At 35.5% G+C, this 18,897-nt stretch overlaps 1 protein-coding gene across 1 annotated transcript; it reads left to right on the forward strand.

The window, feature by feature from the left end:
• Positions 1-9,512: 9,512 nt before the first annotated feature.
• On the forward strand, positions 9,513-16,959 carry LOC111387095 (3-phosphoshikimate 1-carboxyvinyltransferase 2-like). The gene is made up of 8 exons (XM_023011613.1): positions 9,513-10,078; positions 11,086-11,330; positions 12,002-12,155; positions 12,876-13,090; positions 13,170-13,287; positions 13,682-13,892; positions 14,405-14,466; positions 16,612-16,959. Exons 1-8 carry the CDS (start codon positions 9,743-9,745, stop codon positions 16,828-16,830), a joined length of 1,560 nt encoding a protein of 519 aa, XP_022867381.1. The 5' UTR covers positions 9,513-9,742; the 3' UTR covers positions 16,831-16,959.
• The last annotated feature ends 1,938 nt before the right edge of the window (positions 16,960-18,897 follow it).

Below are 18,897 nucleotides of genomic sequence, written 5' to 3' on the forward strand. Positions count from 1 at the left end.
TTGGAGCAATTGTTCTATGCCCAGTTTTATAAGACTGAGTCTGAAATTACTTTGGCCGATTTGACGAATCTACGTCAAATGCCAAATGAATGGGCAGAAGGTTTCCTTCAAAGGTTCAAGACAGTAAGAAGTAAATGTTTTGTACCTTTACCCGAAAAGAAGTTTGTCAAAATCGCTCAAAGTTGTCTAAACTTTGATTTGAAAAAAAAATTCCAAGACAGGGAATTTCCTGACCTTTTCCAATTGAGCGCAAACGTGATTAGGTATGAACGATTAATAAGAGAAGAAGAGCAAATGAAAAATTCTAGCAATGGGACTATTATAGAGACCCAAATTTTGATGTTCATACCATTAATGACGAGTATTACGATCAAACCGAAATGTGTTTGACCGAATTAATCAAATGAGATGCATATACTTGTCCTATAATGGCTAAACCTAGATTATCGGGTAAGGATGAGCTTATAAAAGATGAAAACAAAAAGGTTAGAACGTTCTCGTTCGACGTAACCAAAGCTGACCTTATATTTGATAAACTATATAAGGATAAGCAGATAAAACTGAGCAATAAACATAAGTTGTCAAGCCCTGAACAAATCAAGGGTAAAAAATATTGTAAGTGGCATAATGCATGGTCGCATTTGACTAACAACTGTTTGGTTTTTCGCCATGCGTTACAGGACGCCATTGAATCAGGACGAATTACGTTCGAAGATAAGAAAAAGATGGCAGTGGATGAAAACCCTTTTCCACAGCCACTTGGGGTGAACATGGTGACAACTGGTTTCAAAAACAAGTTGCCAAAATTCAAGTTGGTTATAGATAATGGAGAAGAAGACCCTGGGCCACACCCCAGTGTCTTTGAACGTATCAAAGGGAATGAGCCTAAAAAGGATGAAGACGTCCTATGCGCAAGATGTAAAAGAAAAGTGAGTGCAAATACAGAGAAACCAGGGATATGGCAGCATCACCATCACTCTAGTTTTTTCCCAAACGCTTAGCCTGGTAGAGGGCGAGGTACATCATTCTATAGGGGACCGCATTTTGAGAGGCAGTTCGGGACAATAAATAATGGGAGAACATTCAGGCCGCAACCTCGTCAACCAAACGTATGGCATTTGTTCCAGTATAATGCAGGAAGGGTGATACCCTTCAACGAGATGACTAGAACCCAACAAAGGCGTTTTCAACGGAATTATGGACGAATGATAAGGTAACAACAGGGAGTGCCACGTCCTAAGGCGCCTAAACTACTTGAGGTGGCCAATCAAAATTTTCTTGAAGACAGTGAAGAGACTGGTACAGGTAAATCAATGGAAGAATTGCCAGAGAGTTCTTCTGGGAGATCGAAGTTTGAGCAAGACAGAAGGGATGGAGAAGATCCAGATCAGCCCCTTACTATTCAGTTTGGTACGTTACCTCCTGTCATGGCTAATAACTATTTACTAGCCAATGAGTTCAAGAACAAAGAGAAGGAAGAAGAAGAGAGGGAGGATAACGAGGAAAAGGCATGTGTGATGGAATGTGAAGAAGGCCAAACTTCTAGAGGGGCCTACAAGGTTAAGAGGATGATGGTATGACGGACATCGAAGAGAAAATTGACCTGGAAGTAGAAAGAAGAAAGAGAGGAGTATCACACAATACTCTGTTGAAGCAACTATATCAAGAGGGAGTTCGTGAAGTAGACTTGTTGGGGGAACCGTCTGGGCGTTCTTTTGATTATTACATGCTGTATGGGACGCCCAAGAGGAAAAAGAGAGTACCTCGCTCTGAAAAGTATGGATCACCTCTAAGAATAATGCCTCCTCCCACAGGTTGGATAACCGAAGAAAAAGCATTAGAAAATAATAAAAAGGAAATCCAGGAAGCGAAAGCTCAGTGCGACATACTGCATGTTGACTTATCACAAAAGGATAATTCAACAGAGAACAGGAAGTGAAAATAGATGCTGCCGAAAAGGTTATTTTTAAGAGACCAGCCATGAAGTTAACTAAACACTTGAGACCATTGTACGTTAAGGCTTTGGTTAATGGTATACCTGTGGCGAAAGTACTTATTAATAATGGAGCAGCTATAAACACCATTCCATCTAGGATGATGAGGAAATTTGCAAAGACAGAAAGTGATGTGATTCCAACAGAAGCCATCCTTACAAGTTTCAATGGAGGAGCAATTTCAGCTAAAGGGGTTATGCCATTGTACATAACTGTAGGGACAACTACTAGGACCACAGTCTTTTTCGTAATAGATGGTCCTATTAGTTACAATGTGTTATTAAGAAGGGATTGGATACACGGAAGTCACTGCATACCTTCATCGCTCCATCAATGCCTGGTTTTCTGGAATGACAAGGGTGAAGTAGAAGTGGTGCAGGCAGATCATAGACCTTTTGTTGCAGAAGCAAACTCAGAGGAAAGGTTCATGTACGAAGGAAATTATGGACCTGTCAGAGTGGTCCAAGATGGAGAAGAAACTCAAATTGTTGCACAGAGCGAAGAACCGTTTTCGGGAGATGCACTCACTGAAATGTTCAGTCAAATGAGGCCAAACATAGTGGCCCTGAAAGAGCCAGTAATTGGCAAAAAAGTAATCAAGGAATTTTAAATGAGTCGTAAGCAACAAAGACGAATGGCCAATGTTCAGGCCTTCAAAGCCAAATTAATGGCTTTCAATACAGAATATAAAGACTAGACGAAAGAAGAAGTAGCCTTGAAAGCATTGGGAGACAAATTGGCAATGTTCGAGTTGGAACAAAGTATTGGCCAAGAAGTCAACAAGGTGGATTGTTTAGAAGAAGAAGTGCCTATAAGGGAATTGGACGATGAAGTAATGAGGATCACTAAGCCTGGATATACTCAAGCACAAGACCCTCTGATTAAAGTGAATATTGGCAATGAAGGGAAAGATCGCCCAATATTCGTCAGCCAGATGCTCGATCAAGAGGTTAGTGATAAATTAATCGCTTTATTAAAGAAATATAAGGATTATTTTGCTTGAGAATATGAAGATATGTCTGGTTTAGATAGAGATTTGATGGAACATAGATTGCCAACCAAGCCAAATTTTAAACCTCATAAGCAACCTCCTAGGCATTTTGCTCCTAATGTACTTTCTGAAATTAAGAAAGAAATAGAGCGATTCTTAAAAGCAGACTTTATTAGAATAGTCAGATATGTAGAGTGGTTGTCCAATATCATGCCAGTGCTAAAAAAATGGTAAATTAATGGTGTGCATAGACTTTAGGAACTTAAACATAGCCACACACAAAGATGAATATCTAATGCCTACGATAGATTCTTTAGTAGACTCGACTGTCGGACACGTAATATATTCCTTCATGGATGGGTATTCAGGATACAATCAAATTTATATAGTTGAGGAAGATATACACAAAACTGCCTTTAGATGCCCTGGATCTCTAGGATGTTTTGAATGGGTAGTTATGCCTTTCGGCCTAAAAAATGCAGGAGCAACTTATCAAATGGCAATGAACTTGATTTTTCATGATATGATAGACAAGTTTGTTGAGGTGTATGTAGATGATATAGTGGTCAAATCCATTAAAGAAGAGGACCATTTTGAACAATTGAGATGTTCATTTGAGCAAATGAGGCAATATAAACTAAAATTGAATTCCTTGAAATGTGCATTTGGCGTTAATGCAGGAAACTTCCTTAGTTTCTTAGTACACAAAATGAGGATTGAACTTGATAAAAATAAAGTGAAGGCTATTTTAGAGACCAAATCACCTTGCAATAAAAAAGAATTGCAAAGGTTTCTAGGCTAAGTAAATTTTTTAAGATGCTTTATTTCTAACTGTGCAGGGCGAACTAAAACTTTTTCGCCACTTTTAAAGTTGAAAAATCAGGACGAATTCGTCTGGAAAGAAGAGTATCAAAAGGCTTTTGAAAGCCTAAAGACATATTTATCAAGTCCACCAGTGTTGGTGTCACCAATCCAAGGACGGCCAATGAAAGTATATATATCGGCTGAACAAGAATCAATAGTTGGAATGGTCGCGCAAGAAGACCAATTTGGTGAAGAAAGGGCGATTTACTACTTGAGTAGACGGTTAACAAAATGTGAATGTAATTACTCTGTCATTGAAAAATTATATCTTGCATTGTATTTCACATGTACGAAATTAAGGGCTTATTTGCGGCCCGTAACCGTTTATTTGATTTCTTGAGTAAATTTGGTTAAATATATGTTCTCTCGTCCTATTTTACACCAAGGGGTAGGCCTTTGAACGTTAGCATTATCGGAATTCGAAATACAATACATACTCCAAAAAGCAATCAAAAATCAGGCTTTGGCTAACTTTCTGGCCGATCATCCACGCCTTGACATGCCTGAGGAAATTGAATTAGAAATTAATTCATTCGAATTAAAACCTTGTATTTTATATTTCGACGGATCGAAAACCTCTAAAGATGCAGGAGTAGGAATAGCATTGATAAATCCTTTAGGGATTTGTTACAAGTTCGCATTCACTTTGGATAGGATGTGCACCAACAATCAAGTCAAATATGAAGCCTTAATCCTGAGCTTGGAATTAATGATAGATATGGAGGTAAAGAATGTGATCATTAGAGGTGATTCTTAATTGGTAATTCACCAATTGATCGGTGATTTTAAGTACCAAAGTGATTCCATTATAAGTCAATATGAAATCGCCCAAGAATTGTTGGAAGAATTTGACCAGGTAGAGCTTCAAGGTGTTAATAGGATATATAATGACATAGCAAATGAGTTGGCCCAGATGGTCTCAGGGTATTCAAAGGTTTTAAATTGGAAATCTACTTATGAATATGGACTAATATTGCCTGTAGTCCAAAGAAGGGCGAGAAGGGAAGAAATTCATTGCATACAAGATGGAGATGCAATAGATTGGAGGGCAGAGATTAAAATGTTCCTTAAAGAACCTAATAAAGGAGGTAGTAGAAAAATGAAGTTGCGTTTGCTAAACTATACACTGATAGATGAAGAGTTGTTTAAGAAACGCTCTGATGATATATTACTAAAATGTGTAAGTTTGTAAGAAGCCAAAACGATCATGGCTGAAGTGCATGAAGGGATATGTGGAGCTCATCAAACTGGCCAAAAGATGAGATGGTTAATTATTAGGAATATATAATTTTGGCCCAAGATGAAAGAATCATGTGTTCAATATGCGAAGAGTTGTCTAACATGCCAAAAGTATGGTCCAATACAAAGGGCGCCAGCAAGAGAGATGACACCCATTATCAAACCCTGGCCATTTAAGGGTTGGGCGATAGACCTGATAGGGAAGATTTATCCCCCATCGTCCAAGCAACATATTTTCGTTATAGTTGTGACTGATTTTTTCACTAAGTGAGTAGAAGCGGTACCTTTAAAGGAGATCACCCAAAAGAGTGTCATAGAATTTTTCTGTGATCATATTATTTATAGATTTAGGATTCCACAAACTTTGATGGTAGATCACGGAACTTCTTTAAATAGAGATCAAGTGAATAAATTTTTGAGCGAGTTTGGAGTTAAATTAGTAAATTTCACACCATACTACGCTCAATCTAACGGACGAGCAGAATCTTCTAATAAGGTTCTAAAAAGTATCATAAGGAAAATGATAGATGAAAATGCCCGAAATTGGCACGAATGTCTAAACATCACCTCGGTCAAACACCAAAGTTACCCCTTTCCAACTTACTTATGGACAAGAGGCCGTTTTGCCTATGGAAATCAATGTGCGATCAATCAGAGTGTGTTTACAACATAAGTTAAGAGATGGTGAGTATACCGAATCACTAGTTCAAAACTTATTGGAGTTGGACGAATTAAAGTTAGACGTCCTAGATAGATTGCAAGTTCAAAAACGAAAGATAGCTAAGTTTTATAACAAAAAAGTTATAGCCAAGTCATTTAACCTGGGCGAGTTGGTTTGGAAAACAATATTCCTTTTGGATAGCAATGATCCAAAGTATGGCAAGTGGTCGCCCAATTAGGAGGGGCCATATAAAGTAAATAGTGTGTTGCCTAATGGAGCTTACCATCTAGAAGATTTAGATGGCACCAAACACATGAGGTTCATTAATGGCAAATATTTAAAAAATTATGTTCCCTCCTTATGGGAGAATGAACAAATAAAAGTATAATCAAATTGCGTTGAACGATCGTAGATATATAGGACCAGAACGAAATACGTTCAAAATAAATTCCTTTATTATCAAATATACATTACAAATTGTGAGATACAAAATATTAAATGCTCTATAAGTTACAATTGAGAGCAAACTAATTTCTCAGTCGATCGCCAAGCAAGAGGGTGAACCGGCCTTGGTCGCCATCCTGATCGCGCTGTTGCAAGGGCAGACAGAGAGGCTGAGAAGCACTCTCAACAAGCAAAAAGGAATAAAAGCACTCTCAAATTGCCTGCCTAATCGCATTGCTGCAATAATAGGCAAGGAGACTAAGAAATACTCTCAACAAGCAAAGTGGCTTGAAATGCATCCTCAAAAATTGTCTCCCATCATTGAGACGATAGGAAGAACTTTACTGGCCAAAAAATATTTTCTATATCTCTCATACCAAAGGTGATGTCAAAACATGTAGCAAAATGAGAGGATCAAATGATCCATTTCTATGGAAGATGAAAATTTTGGATCAATTGTTGAGGTGCCAAATGATGGCAGCAAATTAGCTTTTGAAGAAAAGAATGGAAATGAAAATGATGAGTGCAAAATAAGCACGCATTTATAGAAGTGTGAAGATGAAAAGACAGAATGTGAACGGCTACATTCGTGACTAATAACTGAAACTAAATGGCCCAAAGTCTTGAGAAAAGAGACGGAAATACCAATGAAGAATGTACATGAATCTTAGCGTAAAGCAATTAAATACTTGAAAGTTTGACAATTAAGGACAACGTCAATTAATACGCAAGTAGACAAATTAGTCGTTCATTAACGACAATAACTGTTGTTACATTCAAAATTAGCAATGGCAATTAGTACGAAGTTATAAAAGGAAAGTTAAGGCATTAGATGTCTTAATTACAATTCACCCCAAGCCGAACGAATTTTTTCCCTGAGTCTTCCCCAATCTTCGCTCTGCTGAGAAGAAGCGACGTTTAATTCAGCTACAAAATCGTCATCAACTTCCAGCTTTTTATACTGCTCAACCAAAGACTTGGTCCGTTCAATTCCTTGGGAAGCATTATGCTTTTTAGCAGCCATTCTCGCCCTACAGTCGTCCATTTTTGCTTGAAACTCCTTCATCTCTGCAGCCAAAATTGTCATCAGAGAGTCTTCGATCATAACGTCGGAAGAGATTTCTTTTAATTCATCCTCGGCTTTGTTAATCTCTAGAAGAACACGAAAGTATTGAGTACTCCTGACCTTCAGTTCAACATTTTTGGCTAGCAAGGAGAGGATGTCAGAGTGAACAGCCTTCAACCTTCAATTTAGCTTGTGGAGTGAGAACTTAAGGGAAGTTAATTTAAGTACTTGTTTGGTAGAAATTTTGATAATTGATTTTTTGACCATTAGAGATAAAGTGTGTCCTATCTGTGAGAGATGAATTCAAAAATGACGGTTGTAATAGTAAAACAACGGTCAAAAAATTAATTTTAATTGATTTAAATCTTGTATCAAACAAGCACTAAATTTCAATAAAAGATTCTATAGACATTTCTGTCTACGAATAATTTGGCTATTTTCGCCCAATATATGATAACTAAATTAGAGGGAATCTCAACAATAAACGAGTACTTCATATTAAGAGCTTGCTTGGTATAGATTCCAAGTCAATTAAAATCAATTTTTTAATCGTTATTTCACTATTTTAACCATCATTTTTTAATTCTTCTTTTACAGGTATGACATATTTTATCTCTAACGGTAAAAAAATCAATTATCAAAACTCATACCAAACAAGCACATAAAATCATCTTTTTTAAAAACATCAAATTTTACAAAATTTATTTAAATTTTGTCCTTTAACATGAATAGCAAAATTTTCATTGAGTAGCGACAAAACGTAATGTCCGATCCGAAACCGATCCAATATTAACTATATTATCTAACACATCAAAGTTATAAAAAATTCCTGTTTATAATATTTATCTATTATTATAATTAATTAACGTACTAAAAATGTTATTAATTTTTTTCACACCCTTTTTATTGTAGTTAAATGCCCGTGAAATCAATTATTTATTAAAAGCCATTCAATTGTTAGAAGCCACAAGGGTCATATCAAAATCAGAATCTTAGATTTTTTTTTAATTACACTGGAAATAAAATAAATTAAACCTATGAAAAATGTATGTGAAGTTGTACGATTTATTCATATATGAATTCTTGTCGTAATTTAAACTTTATTACAGACACATGCGATTCACATTGTCCAATTACTGGTCCAAGATGCCCACGTACTCATTTTTAATTTTTATCATTTTTGTATAATTTGCCAGTAATGATCTGTTCTGGTTTGTAAAAATTTTAGTTGTATTAGATTTTTCGGTACAAAAATCACAAGTATAATAATAAAAAGAGAAGTCGAGACAATCTTGATTGAGTCTTGATCGAAATTTTCATGAGAATATTGATTTTTTGGGGACAATTTAAAACTGTATCTAGAAAATAGAAAATCTATACGATTGAAGCATAGCATTTTATAGCTTTGTATCCAATAAAGTGAAGAACTATGAAATAATTATTGAACCTCGGCCACTGCATAGAATCTCAATCGCTCAACCCTTTGATGCATTTTTTTGTGTCTAGTTCAATAATGTGGATTTTTGGCAGGTCAATTTTTTAGATATACCAATAAAGAATAATGTTATCTAGCACGAATGGTGTTAGAGCACTTGTATATGTGGCATTATGTGATTGATTTAATTAAATCTAAAATTATTAATTCATTTAATTTGGCATAATTTTGTGTTATCAATTTGACTGAAACCACAATTAGGGTTGGTGGTTGGTGTCACAGACGGTGGTCGTTGAGATCTTAATTTGAATAAACAAGTATACACTTTCCCACCTACTCTTTGGGGGTCCTGCCTTCCTAAATAATTAACAGAAATTCTTAAAAAAAAAAATAAATAAATAAATAATTAGAAGAAGAAGAAAGACACTTTTGACATTGTTATTATTATATATAGGGCCTGTTCAGTAGGAATTTTGAAAATTGGTTTTTTGATCGTTAGTAGAAAAACGGGAATCACCTGTAAGAGAAGAAGTAAAAAATAACGATTGAAATAGTGAAATAATTGTCAAAAAATCAATTTTTTGGAATGAAAAATCGCTCTCAAACAGACTCGTATTTTTTAAATATTTCGTTCCAACAAATATTTAGTTGTACTAAAGATCTAAATTCTCATTACAATAAATGTAAACTTTCGGATAGAATAAACTATCATAAAATAGTTTAGTATCTCATAAAATTAATGAAAACACCATGTGATTTTTCCAAGATGATGTCCAATGTAAACTATACAAATCAAGAAAATTTGACAGACAAAAGGGGTTGGTGGGGATAACACAGTCACACTCGCTTGGACTAATAGACATTTGAATTTAGCCAACAATGGACTGAAAAGTGTGTACCCCCCACCTGTCGATCCCAACCCCCTTCCACCTAATTCACCAAGAATTTTTTTGCAATTTGAAAACCTGAAAATCCCGAATTCGTAATCCCAGAACCCACCATTTTTTCCTCCAGAAAAACACCCGAAAATCCTTAATTTCCTCAAGAAATGGCGCAAGTTAGCAACTTGGCGCACAAATTCCAGACAACGAAATTTCCTCGCCCTAATGCTCTAAAACCTAAATCTTCTTGTCTGCCGTCACAATCTGTGTTTTTTGGCTCAAAAAATGTTAAAAGCCCATCGAATTGTTTTTGGGTTTCGAGTAAAGATTCAAGTTTTGCTGTGAGGTCAGTTAAGGCTATGGCTTCAGTGGCCACCGCAGAGAAGCCGTCTACGGCGCCGGAGATAGTGCTGCAGCCCATCAAAGACATCTCTGGTGCTGTCAAGTTGCCGGGATCAAAATCTCTCTCTAACCGCATTCTCCTTCTGGCTGCCCTCTCTGAGGTAATATTGTATGTATACATAAAGATTTGGTCTTTTGATTCGAGCGTTAAATATGAGGCTCTATGTCGGTTTTATGCTGTAGCCTTTTATTTAACATTAGAGGGATATTTGATTAAGCATTGAATTGTCCAAAATGTGGTAGCATCAAGCATGTAAGTTTTCGTCTAAGACTGAAACTACTGTAGGAAAATAGATAATACAATTTAAATTGCTCGGGAGGATCCTTTTGTAATGTCAAATGAATGCTTGAAACATTAAAAGTTAGGTAAAAGCTTCATCATTCACTATACACTACTAGGATACTTTTCTGGTTATTAGCATAAATAGATTGACAGTTTAGAGGAGTTAATGAAATATCTATTGCTTAGTGTCCGGTAAGAAATTTTGATATTTGGTAGGAATGGTCCACTAAATTCTTATATTTATTCATGGTTGAAGGAATAATGGCTTGTTTGCCTTGAGTTCTAAGCCTTTCGAGTTTATATTGATTTGTCTAAGATTATTATGCTCAAAGTTTGACTTCTTCCTTAATTNGTTTGCCTTGAGTTCTAAGCCTTTCGAGTTTATATTGATTTGTCTAAGATTATTATGCTCAAAGTTTGACTTCTTCCTTAATTCCCTTTAAATTTTATTTTAATTATTTATTGTGGTTCAGGGTTACCACTAAAAAGCAATTTCTAATGTTTGCTAGAGTGATAAAATCTCAAAAGTTTGGAAAGTGGGTATAAATATGTATGAACTTTTGAGGATTTGCTGCATTTTGATCCCATTATGTGATAGTAATTTTCTTCTTCTCATTTATCTTTTAGTTTTAGAAAGATATTATGCTTCTCCAATGAACTCTTTTTGTAGTTGCATCCTGCTGTGTGTACTATTTACCTGTTGAAATTGGAGTATTATCTTCGTTTTTGGATATTATGAATGTAATGGGCAGGTTTTGAACCTTCACATTTCTATTGAGAAAGATTCTTGACTTCTCATCACATGCCATCCACCTGTTTTTTCAGGGAAAAACTGTTGTCAACAACCTGTTGAACAGTGATGATATTCATTACATGCTTGAAGCCTTGAAAACACTTGGGCTAAATGTCGAAGTAGACAAAACAATCCAGCAAGCAATTGTGGAAGGTTGTGGCGGTCTATTTCCAGTTGGTAAAGTACCTAGGGATGAAGTTCAACTTTTCCTGGGAAATGCGGGAACAGCAATGCGCCCATTGACTGCTGCAGTTACTGCTGCTGGTGGAAATACGAGGTTTGTTCTAAGAGTTTCTTTCTCTCTCTTACGTGTATAGCTCTTGCATTTTCTGACTAAGTTTGCCTTTCTATTCTTGTCTTGAACCTTGTGATGTGAAAATTATCTCAGTGATGTTTATATGGTTAACATTTGCCAATTGGGACATGGTCCAAACAATATGTCAATAAATAAATGTGTCCCCTGTTTCACAGCTTAAACTTCTAAACGAGGTAGTTCAACATGATTAGACCAGGCAAAGTCTTGAGTTCAAGTGTCAGTGTCACCCAATAATGAAAAACTCCAATGTGTCAGATCTATTATGATAAAACAAAAAATAAACCTCTCCTCTTGCGTGCACTCTGGAGATAAAATTAAAATAATAAATGCCACCTTTGATAGTTTAAGCTTCTTGATGAGGTGATTCAACTGGTTCTGGTTCAACTGATGAAACTGATAGATTTGTGATGTATTAAAATTCCTAATTTGGATTGTCATTGACATCCCACGCAATGTTAAGCATGTGGCCATTGAATTAACCACGGGTCTTTGAGGACATTCTGCAAAAATAATGAGGATTCTCAGAGCCAATTACATAGTTGGTCTTATTAACTTTTGGGTGCTTCTTATAGGGTACTATCTACTATTTAGTTTATTTACCTGTCACCTTTTGATGAACATCTTACTTTCAGCTATGTACTTGATGGGGTTCCGCGTATGAGAGAGCGACCAATTGGTGATTTGGTTACTGGCCTTAAGCAGCTCGGCGCAGAGGTTGATTGTTTTCTGGGCACAAATTGCCCCCCGGTTCGTGTAGTTGGAAAGGGTGGCCTTCCAGGAGGAAAGGTTTGTCTTCCATTCATTTCAGATAAATTTGTCACGTATACGCATTGTGATCTATATCAGGCAAAAGGAAAAGCAATCATGGCTTAAACTTGTGAGAGATACGGGCATAACATTTCACACAAATAGATCCAAGATCGAGACCTTGCTAGAAGGAGTTCAAGGCAAAATTATCGTTCTGTGTTCAACTTGAATAAGGACAACTTAGGCAGTTGTGACATATCTTGTATAGACCTAAAAAGGCTTCTATTCATACAAAAGATGTAATCTTAGTAGAACGTGTCAGGTAATGGGGAGTAGTCCAAAGCTAACATGACGTGTAATGTTGCTAAAGATCTAGTTGCTTTGGAACTTCTTGTTGGTGTAACAATAAATAGAACAAAGTGGGTGAAAAAAGCTTTATATAGCTGACTCCAAATTTATTGAGAACAAGTCTTATTTTGTTGTTAGACTTGTGTCCCGGCCATTGTAGCACGTGTTGCCTGCAATAAATTATCCTTTTCCACTCTTCTTGTTTTTGTTTTTAAATTAATATACACGAAGAAGTACTTAGAGTTTAATTTTATAATCTATGTGTTGTCCTGTTCATTTTAGTCTGGCCTGGCTCTTTATTGAGTTTCTCTTCCATATGTTAGGGAGAAACATCTTCGATGTAAATGCTCTTTATACTATTTGACTAGAACATCCCTTTATGATCTCTGTTTTATGTCTTTCTTCTGGCAGGTGAAGCTCTCTGGATCCATTAGCAGCCAATACCTGACTGCTTTGCTCATAGCAGCTCCCTTGGCTCTAGGAGACGTGGAGATTGAAATCATTGATAAGCTAATTTCAATTCCATATGTAGATATGACTCTGAAGTTGATGGAAAGATTTGGCGTCAGTGTAGAGAACAGTGACAGCTGGGACAGATTCTTGGTTCAAGGAGGACAAAAGTACAAGTATGTCCCACTACCATAGGTTTGAACAAATTTGAAAACTTAATTCAATGGGAAGTTTTAAGAACCAAAATTTCATTAGGTCTCCTGGAAATGCTTATGTTGAAGGTGATGCCTCAAGTGCTAGTTACTTCTTAGCTGGTGCAGCTGTTACTGGTGGAACCATTACTGTTGAAGGTTGCGGGACTAGCAGTTTGCAGGTATTAACTACACGATGTTTCTAAATCTTATGCCGTCTGCTCTTAACATCCAATCCAAATCTTAGATATTCTAGAGGCATTACTGCCTGATCAAAATGACCATGTTAGTCCCAAAATGAAACAATTTAGCGTTTGGAGTTTGGGGGTAGTTTGGATAGATTAAATCACTATTCAGTAATATTTATTTGCAATTCCAGTAAACCAGAAGAAAGTCTTTGTATTTATTTATATTTAACTCAGAATAAAATGCTCTATAATATAATTTTAACATTTTGTTGCCATCAAAATTAATGAACATTTTCTATATCAATGGACCTTCTCTGTTGCTTATCTTTGTTGTGTTATGGCAAAATTAATTGTCTTACCTTATTTTCCTTGAACTGTCTTTGCGAAGGGTGACATTAAATTTGCTGAGGTTCTTGAAAAGATGGGTGCAAGGGTTACCTGGACAGAGAACAGTGTCACCGTCAAAGGTCCACCTCGTGATTCAACTGGGAGGAAACACTTGCGTGCTATTGATATCAACATGAATAAAATGCCAGATGTTGCCATGACTCTTGCCGTCGTTGCACTTTTTGCGGATGGACCTACTGCCATAAGAGACGGTAGGCTCCCCTTTTTCGTCTTTGATAGGTGTATGCTGCTCTTTTATCGACCATCATAAATGTAATAATGATTACCATAATAAATAGGTGCGACCTATGTTATTCAGATAACTAATATAGAGAAAGCTTGGTTAAGCTTAAAAGTAACACATCCAAACATGTTTGGTAACAAAAAGACTATACTAGTGATTTTAAGGGTTGAATGATTTTCTGTAATACAAGTGAAGATGCTATGTCATTTCATAGAAAAATGTGGACAGAAGTATAATTTTCTGCTCTTTCTCTCACAGAACCTCTTTTGCTAGACCACTATGAGTATATTATCAGCACTTGCTAGGTGAAAACTCCGAGAAGCCTCTATAATATTGACATTTTTTTATCCAAGTTGCTGTTGCCCATTTTTATTCTTTTCCGACCAATCCCATTTTGCTTTTCTTGTTGCTTTTATTTGTTTATCTTTCAAAATTAATCTCTTGTTCGAAACATATTGATCTCCTCTCATTTGTTCATAGTGGCTAGCTGGAGGGTCAAAGAAACCGAACGGATGATTGCCATATGCACAGAACTTCGAAAGGTTAGTTCATTGCTGCAATGTGTACTTGTGTTTGTCTATCAAGCCTTGTCTAATTGGGTACAGTACACTGTTAAGTCACTCGATTTATAGCGGAGTTTCGTGTTAATCAATAAACTTTGTTTGTTCCTCGCTAAAGTTTGCATTTTGTTTCAGTTTGGTCATTTAGTTAAAATCTCATTAGTTTTCTAACAGACTGTCAGATGTGGAAGACCTTTCTGTCGATGCCACGTTGGGTCTTTGCTAGATGTTCACTTGTATGTTATAATCAAGAAACATAGATTTGAATTATACCAAAATCGTTGTTTGATTTCTTGATGGAATCTAAATTCGAACTTCCAGCCTTTGGTTCACAAACTTTCAACTTTAAATTGAAGAACTTGGCGCTCCCAACCTTCAAGTTTTCTATGGCATTCTTCAAAGTATAGACTACACTAGCGTATGGGCACCTTTTCAATTAAATCAAAAATATAATTTTAGAATAGCGGACCAAGAAAACAAATTTTCTTTTCTTAATCCAAAAATCGGTTCCTGCGGAATCATGCGTTCCTCCTAGGCACCACCTCCTATGTTTAGATAAAAGTAATTTAATCCATGTCCAAGTCTGATTAGGTCATAATTGGTTTAATTGCAAGTGTAGTCCCTGAACTGTAATCACAATTATAATTAAGTCCAAAACTTTTGCAACAAGTCCAACAAATTTTGAGGTGTGTGCCTATATTGTGTAGTGTTGCTGTGATAAAATAATTTTTTAATAATAAATCAAATTTGTTTTTATTTATTTTCTGTCATTACATTTATTTGATATTGAGCATGCATATAAAAGTGTTATGATCATTTGTGTTAATATAAGTTGAGTGTTTACATTGAGAAGCAATTTGACAACTTATTTTTAATCATAAATGAAATTGTTCACAATGGATATACAAGGGTTGATACCTTGTACGGAAAGATTGTAATCTTGGTAATTTCACCACTCGAATTTGTGATTTGTCCTTATAACATAAATAGTTTAAGGGCGATACTAGTATATTTGAAGTTTATTGAACCGATCACGCGTAAAGTTTAATTCTATAATATGACCTTAAGGAGAATTAAATTCTGTGTAATGCTGTTTATTTATCTAAATCCTTTGAAGGGTTTTGTATAGCTTATAGTGAGTTTAATAGTTCTTTGATTCATCAATTGATGAGAACAATTTTATTGATCAAATATCTCAGTGAGTTGGAAACTTGAGAACTAGCGAAGTAATGAATCCGGTTTCATGTCAAAAATCATTGCCATGATGTAGTATTTTGCCTTTAGTAAAATAAGCAAAGACTAATAATTAGATTGAGTGATTTAGGGTTGACTAGATAGGGTATAATTATTTGACCTTGAAAACTATATTTCCAAACAGATCCCTGTGGTAGCTCTATATAGTATTGGACTCAATTATAATTACTTAGAAGGTTTTGGACTTAATTGTAATTAAAATTAAAGTTTAACTATATGTTCGATTAAGTTAATTATGGCCTAATTAGATTGGAACACTTTTGTCTATATATTTAAGACCAAGGGGGCGGTTTTTTGGGACGAAAAAAGAGAAGAAAAACTGTTTTATTGTTTTCTTAATTTTTTCTGTCTAACCAATCTAGAATTTAATTGAAAAGATGTCCGCACGTTGGTGTAGTATATATTTTAATTGGGAGCGTTGGAAGTTCATGAATTAAAAAGCTTGAAGTTCACGATTTAGATCTTATCAAGAAATTGAATACCGATGTGTGTTAATTCTAAAAATGTATCTTTCTTGATTATAACATACACATGAATATCCAGCAAAGAATCTTGTGACTGAATTAAAGAAAATGCTAATTCTTGTTCCTGTTTCTAACATATGGTACGTCGGATCATTATTTTTCACGTCATCCATTTTGTTGGAAAAACTAATGAATTTCAAACTTGATGACCAAACTGATATAAAACCCAAATTTAAGTGACCTTTAGAACAAAATTATATTCCGCGAGTAATGTGAAACTTCACTAACATTTTTTTAACCCCTAATTACTGACTGCATATGGTATATCGTTACTGGAAGTGCTTAATTTTTAATATTTTATTTGGTACTAGTCCTTTGAGATCTTTTCCCATTCTCTTCAAAATTTCAGTTGGGAGCGACAGTTGAAGAAGGGCCAGATTACTGTGTAATAACTCCACCGGAGAAACTGAATGTGACAGCGATAGACACGTACGATGATCATAGAATGGCAATGGCCTTTTCTCTTGCTGCTTGTGCAGATGTTCCGGTCACGATTAAAGATCCCGGTTGCACTCGTAAAACCTTCCCGACTTATTTTGAAGTCCTCGAAGAGTCCTCGAAGCATTAACAGTTTTTCGATGTGCCAAGTTTTGTCATGTAACGATGTTCAAATATGTGTCAAGATGTTGAGCAATTTCTTCTTCTGTATTAATTATTATTAACACTGTTTGAAATAAGAAATTTCTATTTAATTTTTTGTGACTCTTTCAAGATTGGATGCAACTGCTACCTTCTGTTGAAAGTTGGAACTAATATTGTTCTATTTTCTGGTGGTGTCCTAAATAGAATTCTTTCAGTCTATTAGTATCAGGGCAAATTCCTTATTTAGCATAGGTGGCGCTACCTGTGGGCAAAGCCGAGAAGGCAAAGAAGTAAAACTTCACTAGCGAAGGTTAGGACCGTTTGGTTGGTTTTCATCTTCTGCTTGGAAGAGCTTCTTGAAGAAGGTATCTTAGGTCCGCTTTTTGTAAAAGCTCTTCTAATCAGGAAAAGTACTTTAAAAAAATTATTCAAACATGTTCTAAAGTAGCTTCTTAATTTCAAAAGTAACTTTAGACTTTTTGAAAATTTTGTTAAACAAATCCTTACAAGTTTGTTGAAAAAGCTAATGGTTATGCTCTAAAGCTTGTTATTTAGATCAATTATTGATTGGTATTGAAGGAGAAAACGTGTTTCTCCAAAATTGTAACTTATGAGAGAGTAATTTGGACATTTACGGCACCTTAAGTTGGTGGACGTTACGTGGCAGCTCCTGATTCGTTCATTCAATATAACTTGGATCTGTGTTTCTTTTGACTGTGTGTGGACCGTTCAATTGAATGAATGGTGGAGATCATAATATGGCTTGCCCTTGGTCATCTAGGGTGCACGATTGGGAGGGGGAGATTCTCAGACTAGCCTTTGAATTTTTCTCGTTTTTCTCTCTCTATTTTAGGGAGACTTTCTTCTTCCTCCTTCTTGGCCCTTAGAATTTGGAGATTATTATTCTCTTCTAAGATTCTTGTAAATCTCGTGTGCTACAGTAACTAGGAGACAGTCTGTGTAGGCAATCCGCTGCACTTGTATAGTTGTGGCCGGTTTGTGAGGAAGCAGTGTGTTGTGTCCAGATTTGAGATCTGTTTGGATCGATGATTGATCTGGTTGTGCTCTTTGGTTCTGTGTACTATACTCTCTCTAGGAGGTGGAATTGCACTATTGGATTGGGTTGACTTTGAGCCCCTCGGATTAAGCCATTCGGGCCGAACTGGGTGAACATTTTTCTGTGCTCCTTTATTTTCTTGCACTTTGCGTTTGTGTTGGTAGTGTTGCTCTCGATTTTGGGTATAAATTCCCTACAGGTATTGTACTTGTCATGTCCAAGTGCAAAAAGACTCTACCGGTAAAATTTTGGCGCACCCGTTTTGAGTAACTCTAATGTCCATCTTGACTAACACAAGCACAAATTTCAAAAATAAGACATTTTAATTATATGTTTAAATAAGGTTGTGATGGATCAAATCATTCACTATAACTACAATACAGCTAGAGACTCATATAACCATTATATTTACATTATAAGTTTAAAAATATGCAAAAATCTCTACAAACCATCCTTGATTGTCGATTCTATCTTACCACGACAGTCGACCAAGCTCGTTGAGTCTAATGTTTTGCAAGTTTTTGATTGATTTACATTCAAAAAAAGAAAAAAAAGAAAAAGAAATTAATAATAATAATTAAGATGGTAGGCTGCTACAAAGAATTCAACATCAACAAGCATGAAACATGATGCCAACTTGTAAAGAAATAACTTTATCGCTGGGTCATGCTTGTCTTGACTTGGATCCCTACCAGATTGTCACATGGTGCAGGTGTGCTGCCCATGTTTACAATTTTTATTTATTTTTCGTTCTTTAACCCACGTATCAATTTACTCATTAAACAATTTTATTTTTTTTTATTATTCTTAATCAACTTATTCAACCAAATGTGCTTTGACTTATTTTAAGCAACAATAATATTTATGATCTTATATGTTATTTTGTTTAATTTTGTCAAATATGTACTAAGATCTTGTTTGGTATAGCTATTAATCCAATTAAAATCAATTTTTTGATCGTTACTTTACTATGCTAGCCGTCGTTTTTGAATTTTT

This window comes from Olea europaea, chromosome 3 (assembly GCF_002742605.1).
Source record: "Olea europaea var. sylvestris chromosome 3, O_europaea_v1, whole genome shotgun sequence".
Lineage (NCBI taxonomy): Eukaryota > Viridiplantae > Streptophyta > Magnoliopsida > Lamiales > Oleaceae > Olea > Olea europaea.

What these genes read in the sequence shown, in the direction of transcription:
- LOC111387095 (XM_023011613.1), top strand. Translation starts at nt 9,743, where the DNA reads ATGGCGCAAGTTAGCAACTTGGCGCACAAATTCCAGACAACGAAATTT. An exon ending in GCTGCTGGTGGAAATACGAG is followed by an intron (nt 11,331 to 12,001) that starts GTTTGTTCTAAG and finishes TCTTACTTTCAG; the next exon opens with CTATGTACTTGATGGGGTTC. An exon ending in TATGCACAGAACTTCGAAAG is followed by an intron (nt 14,467 to 16,611) that starts GTTAGTTCATTG and finishes TCAAAATTTCAG; the next exon opens with TTGGGAGCGACAGTTGAAGA.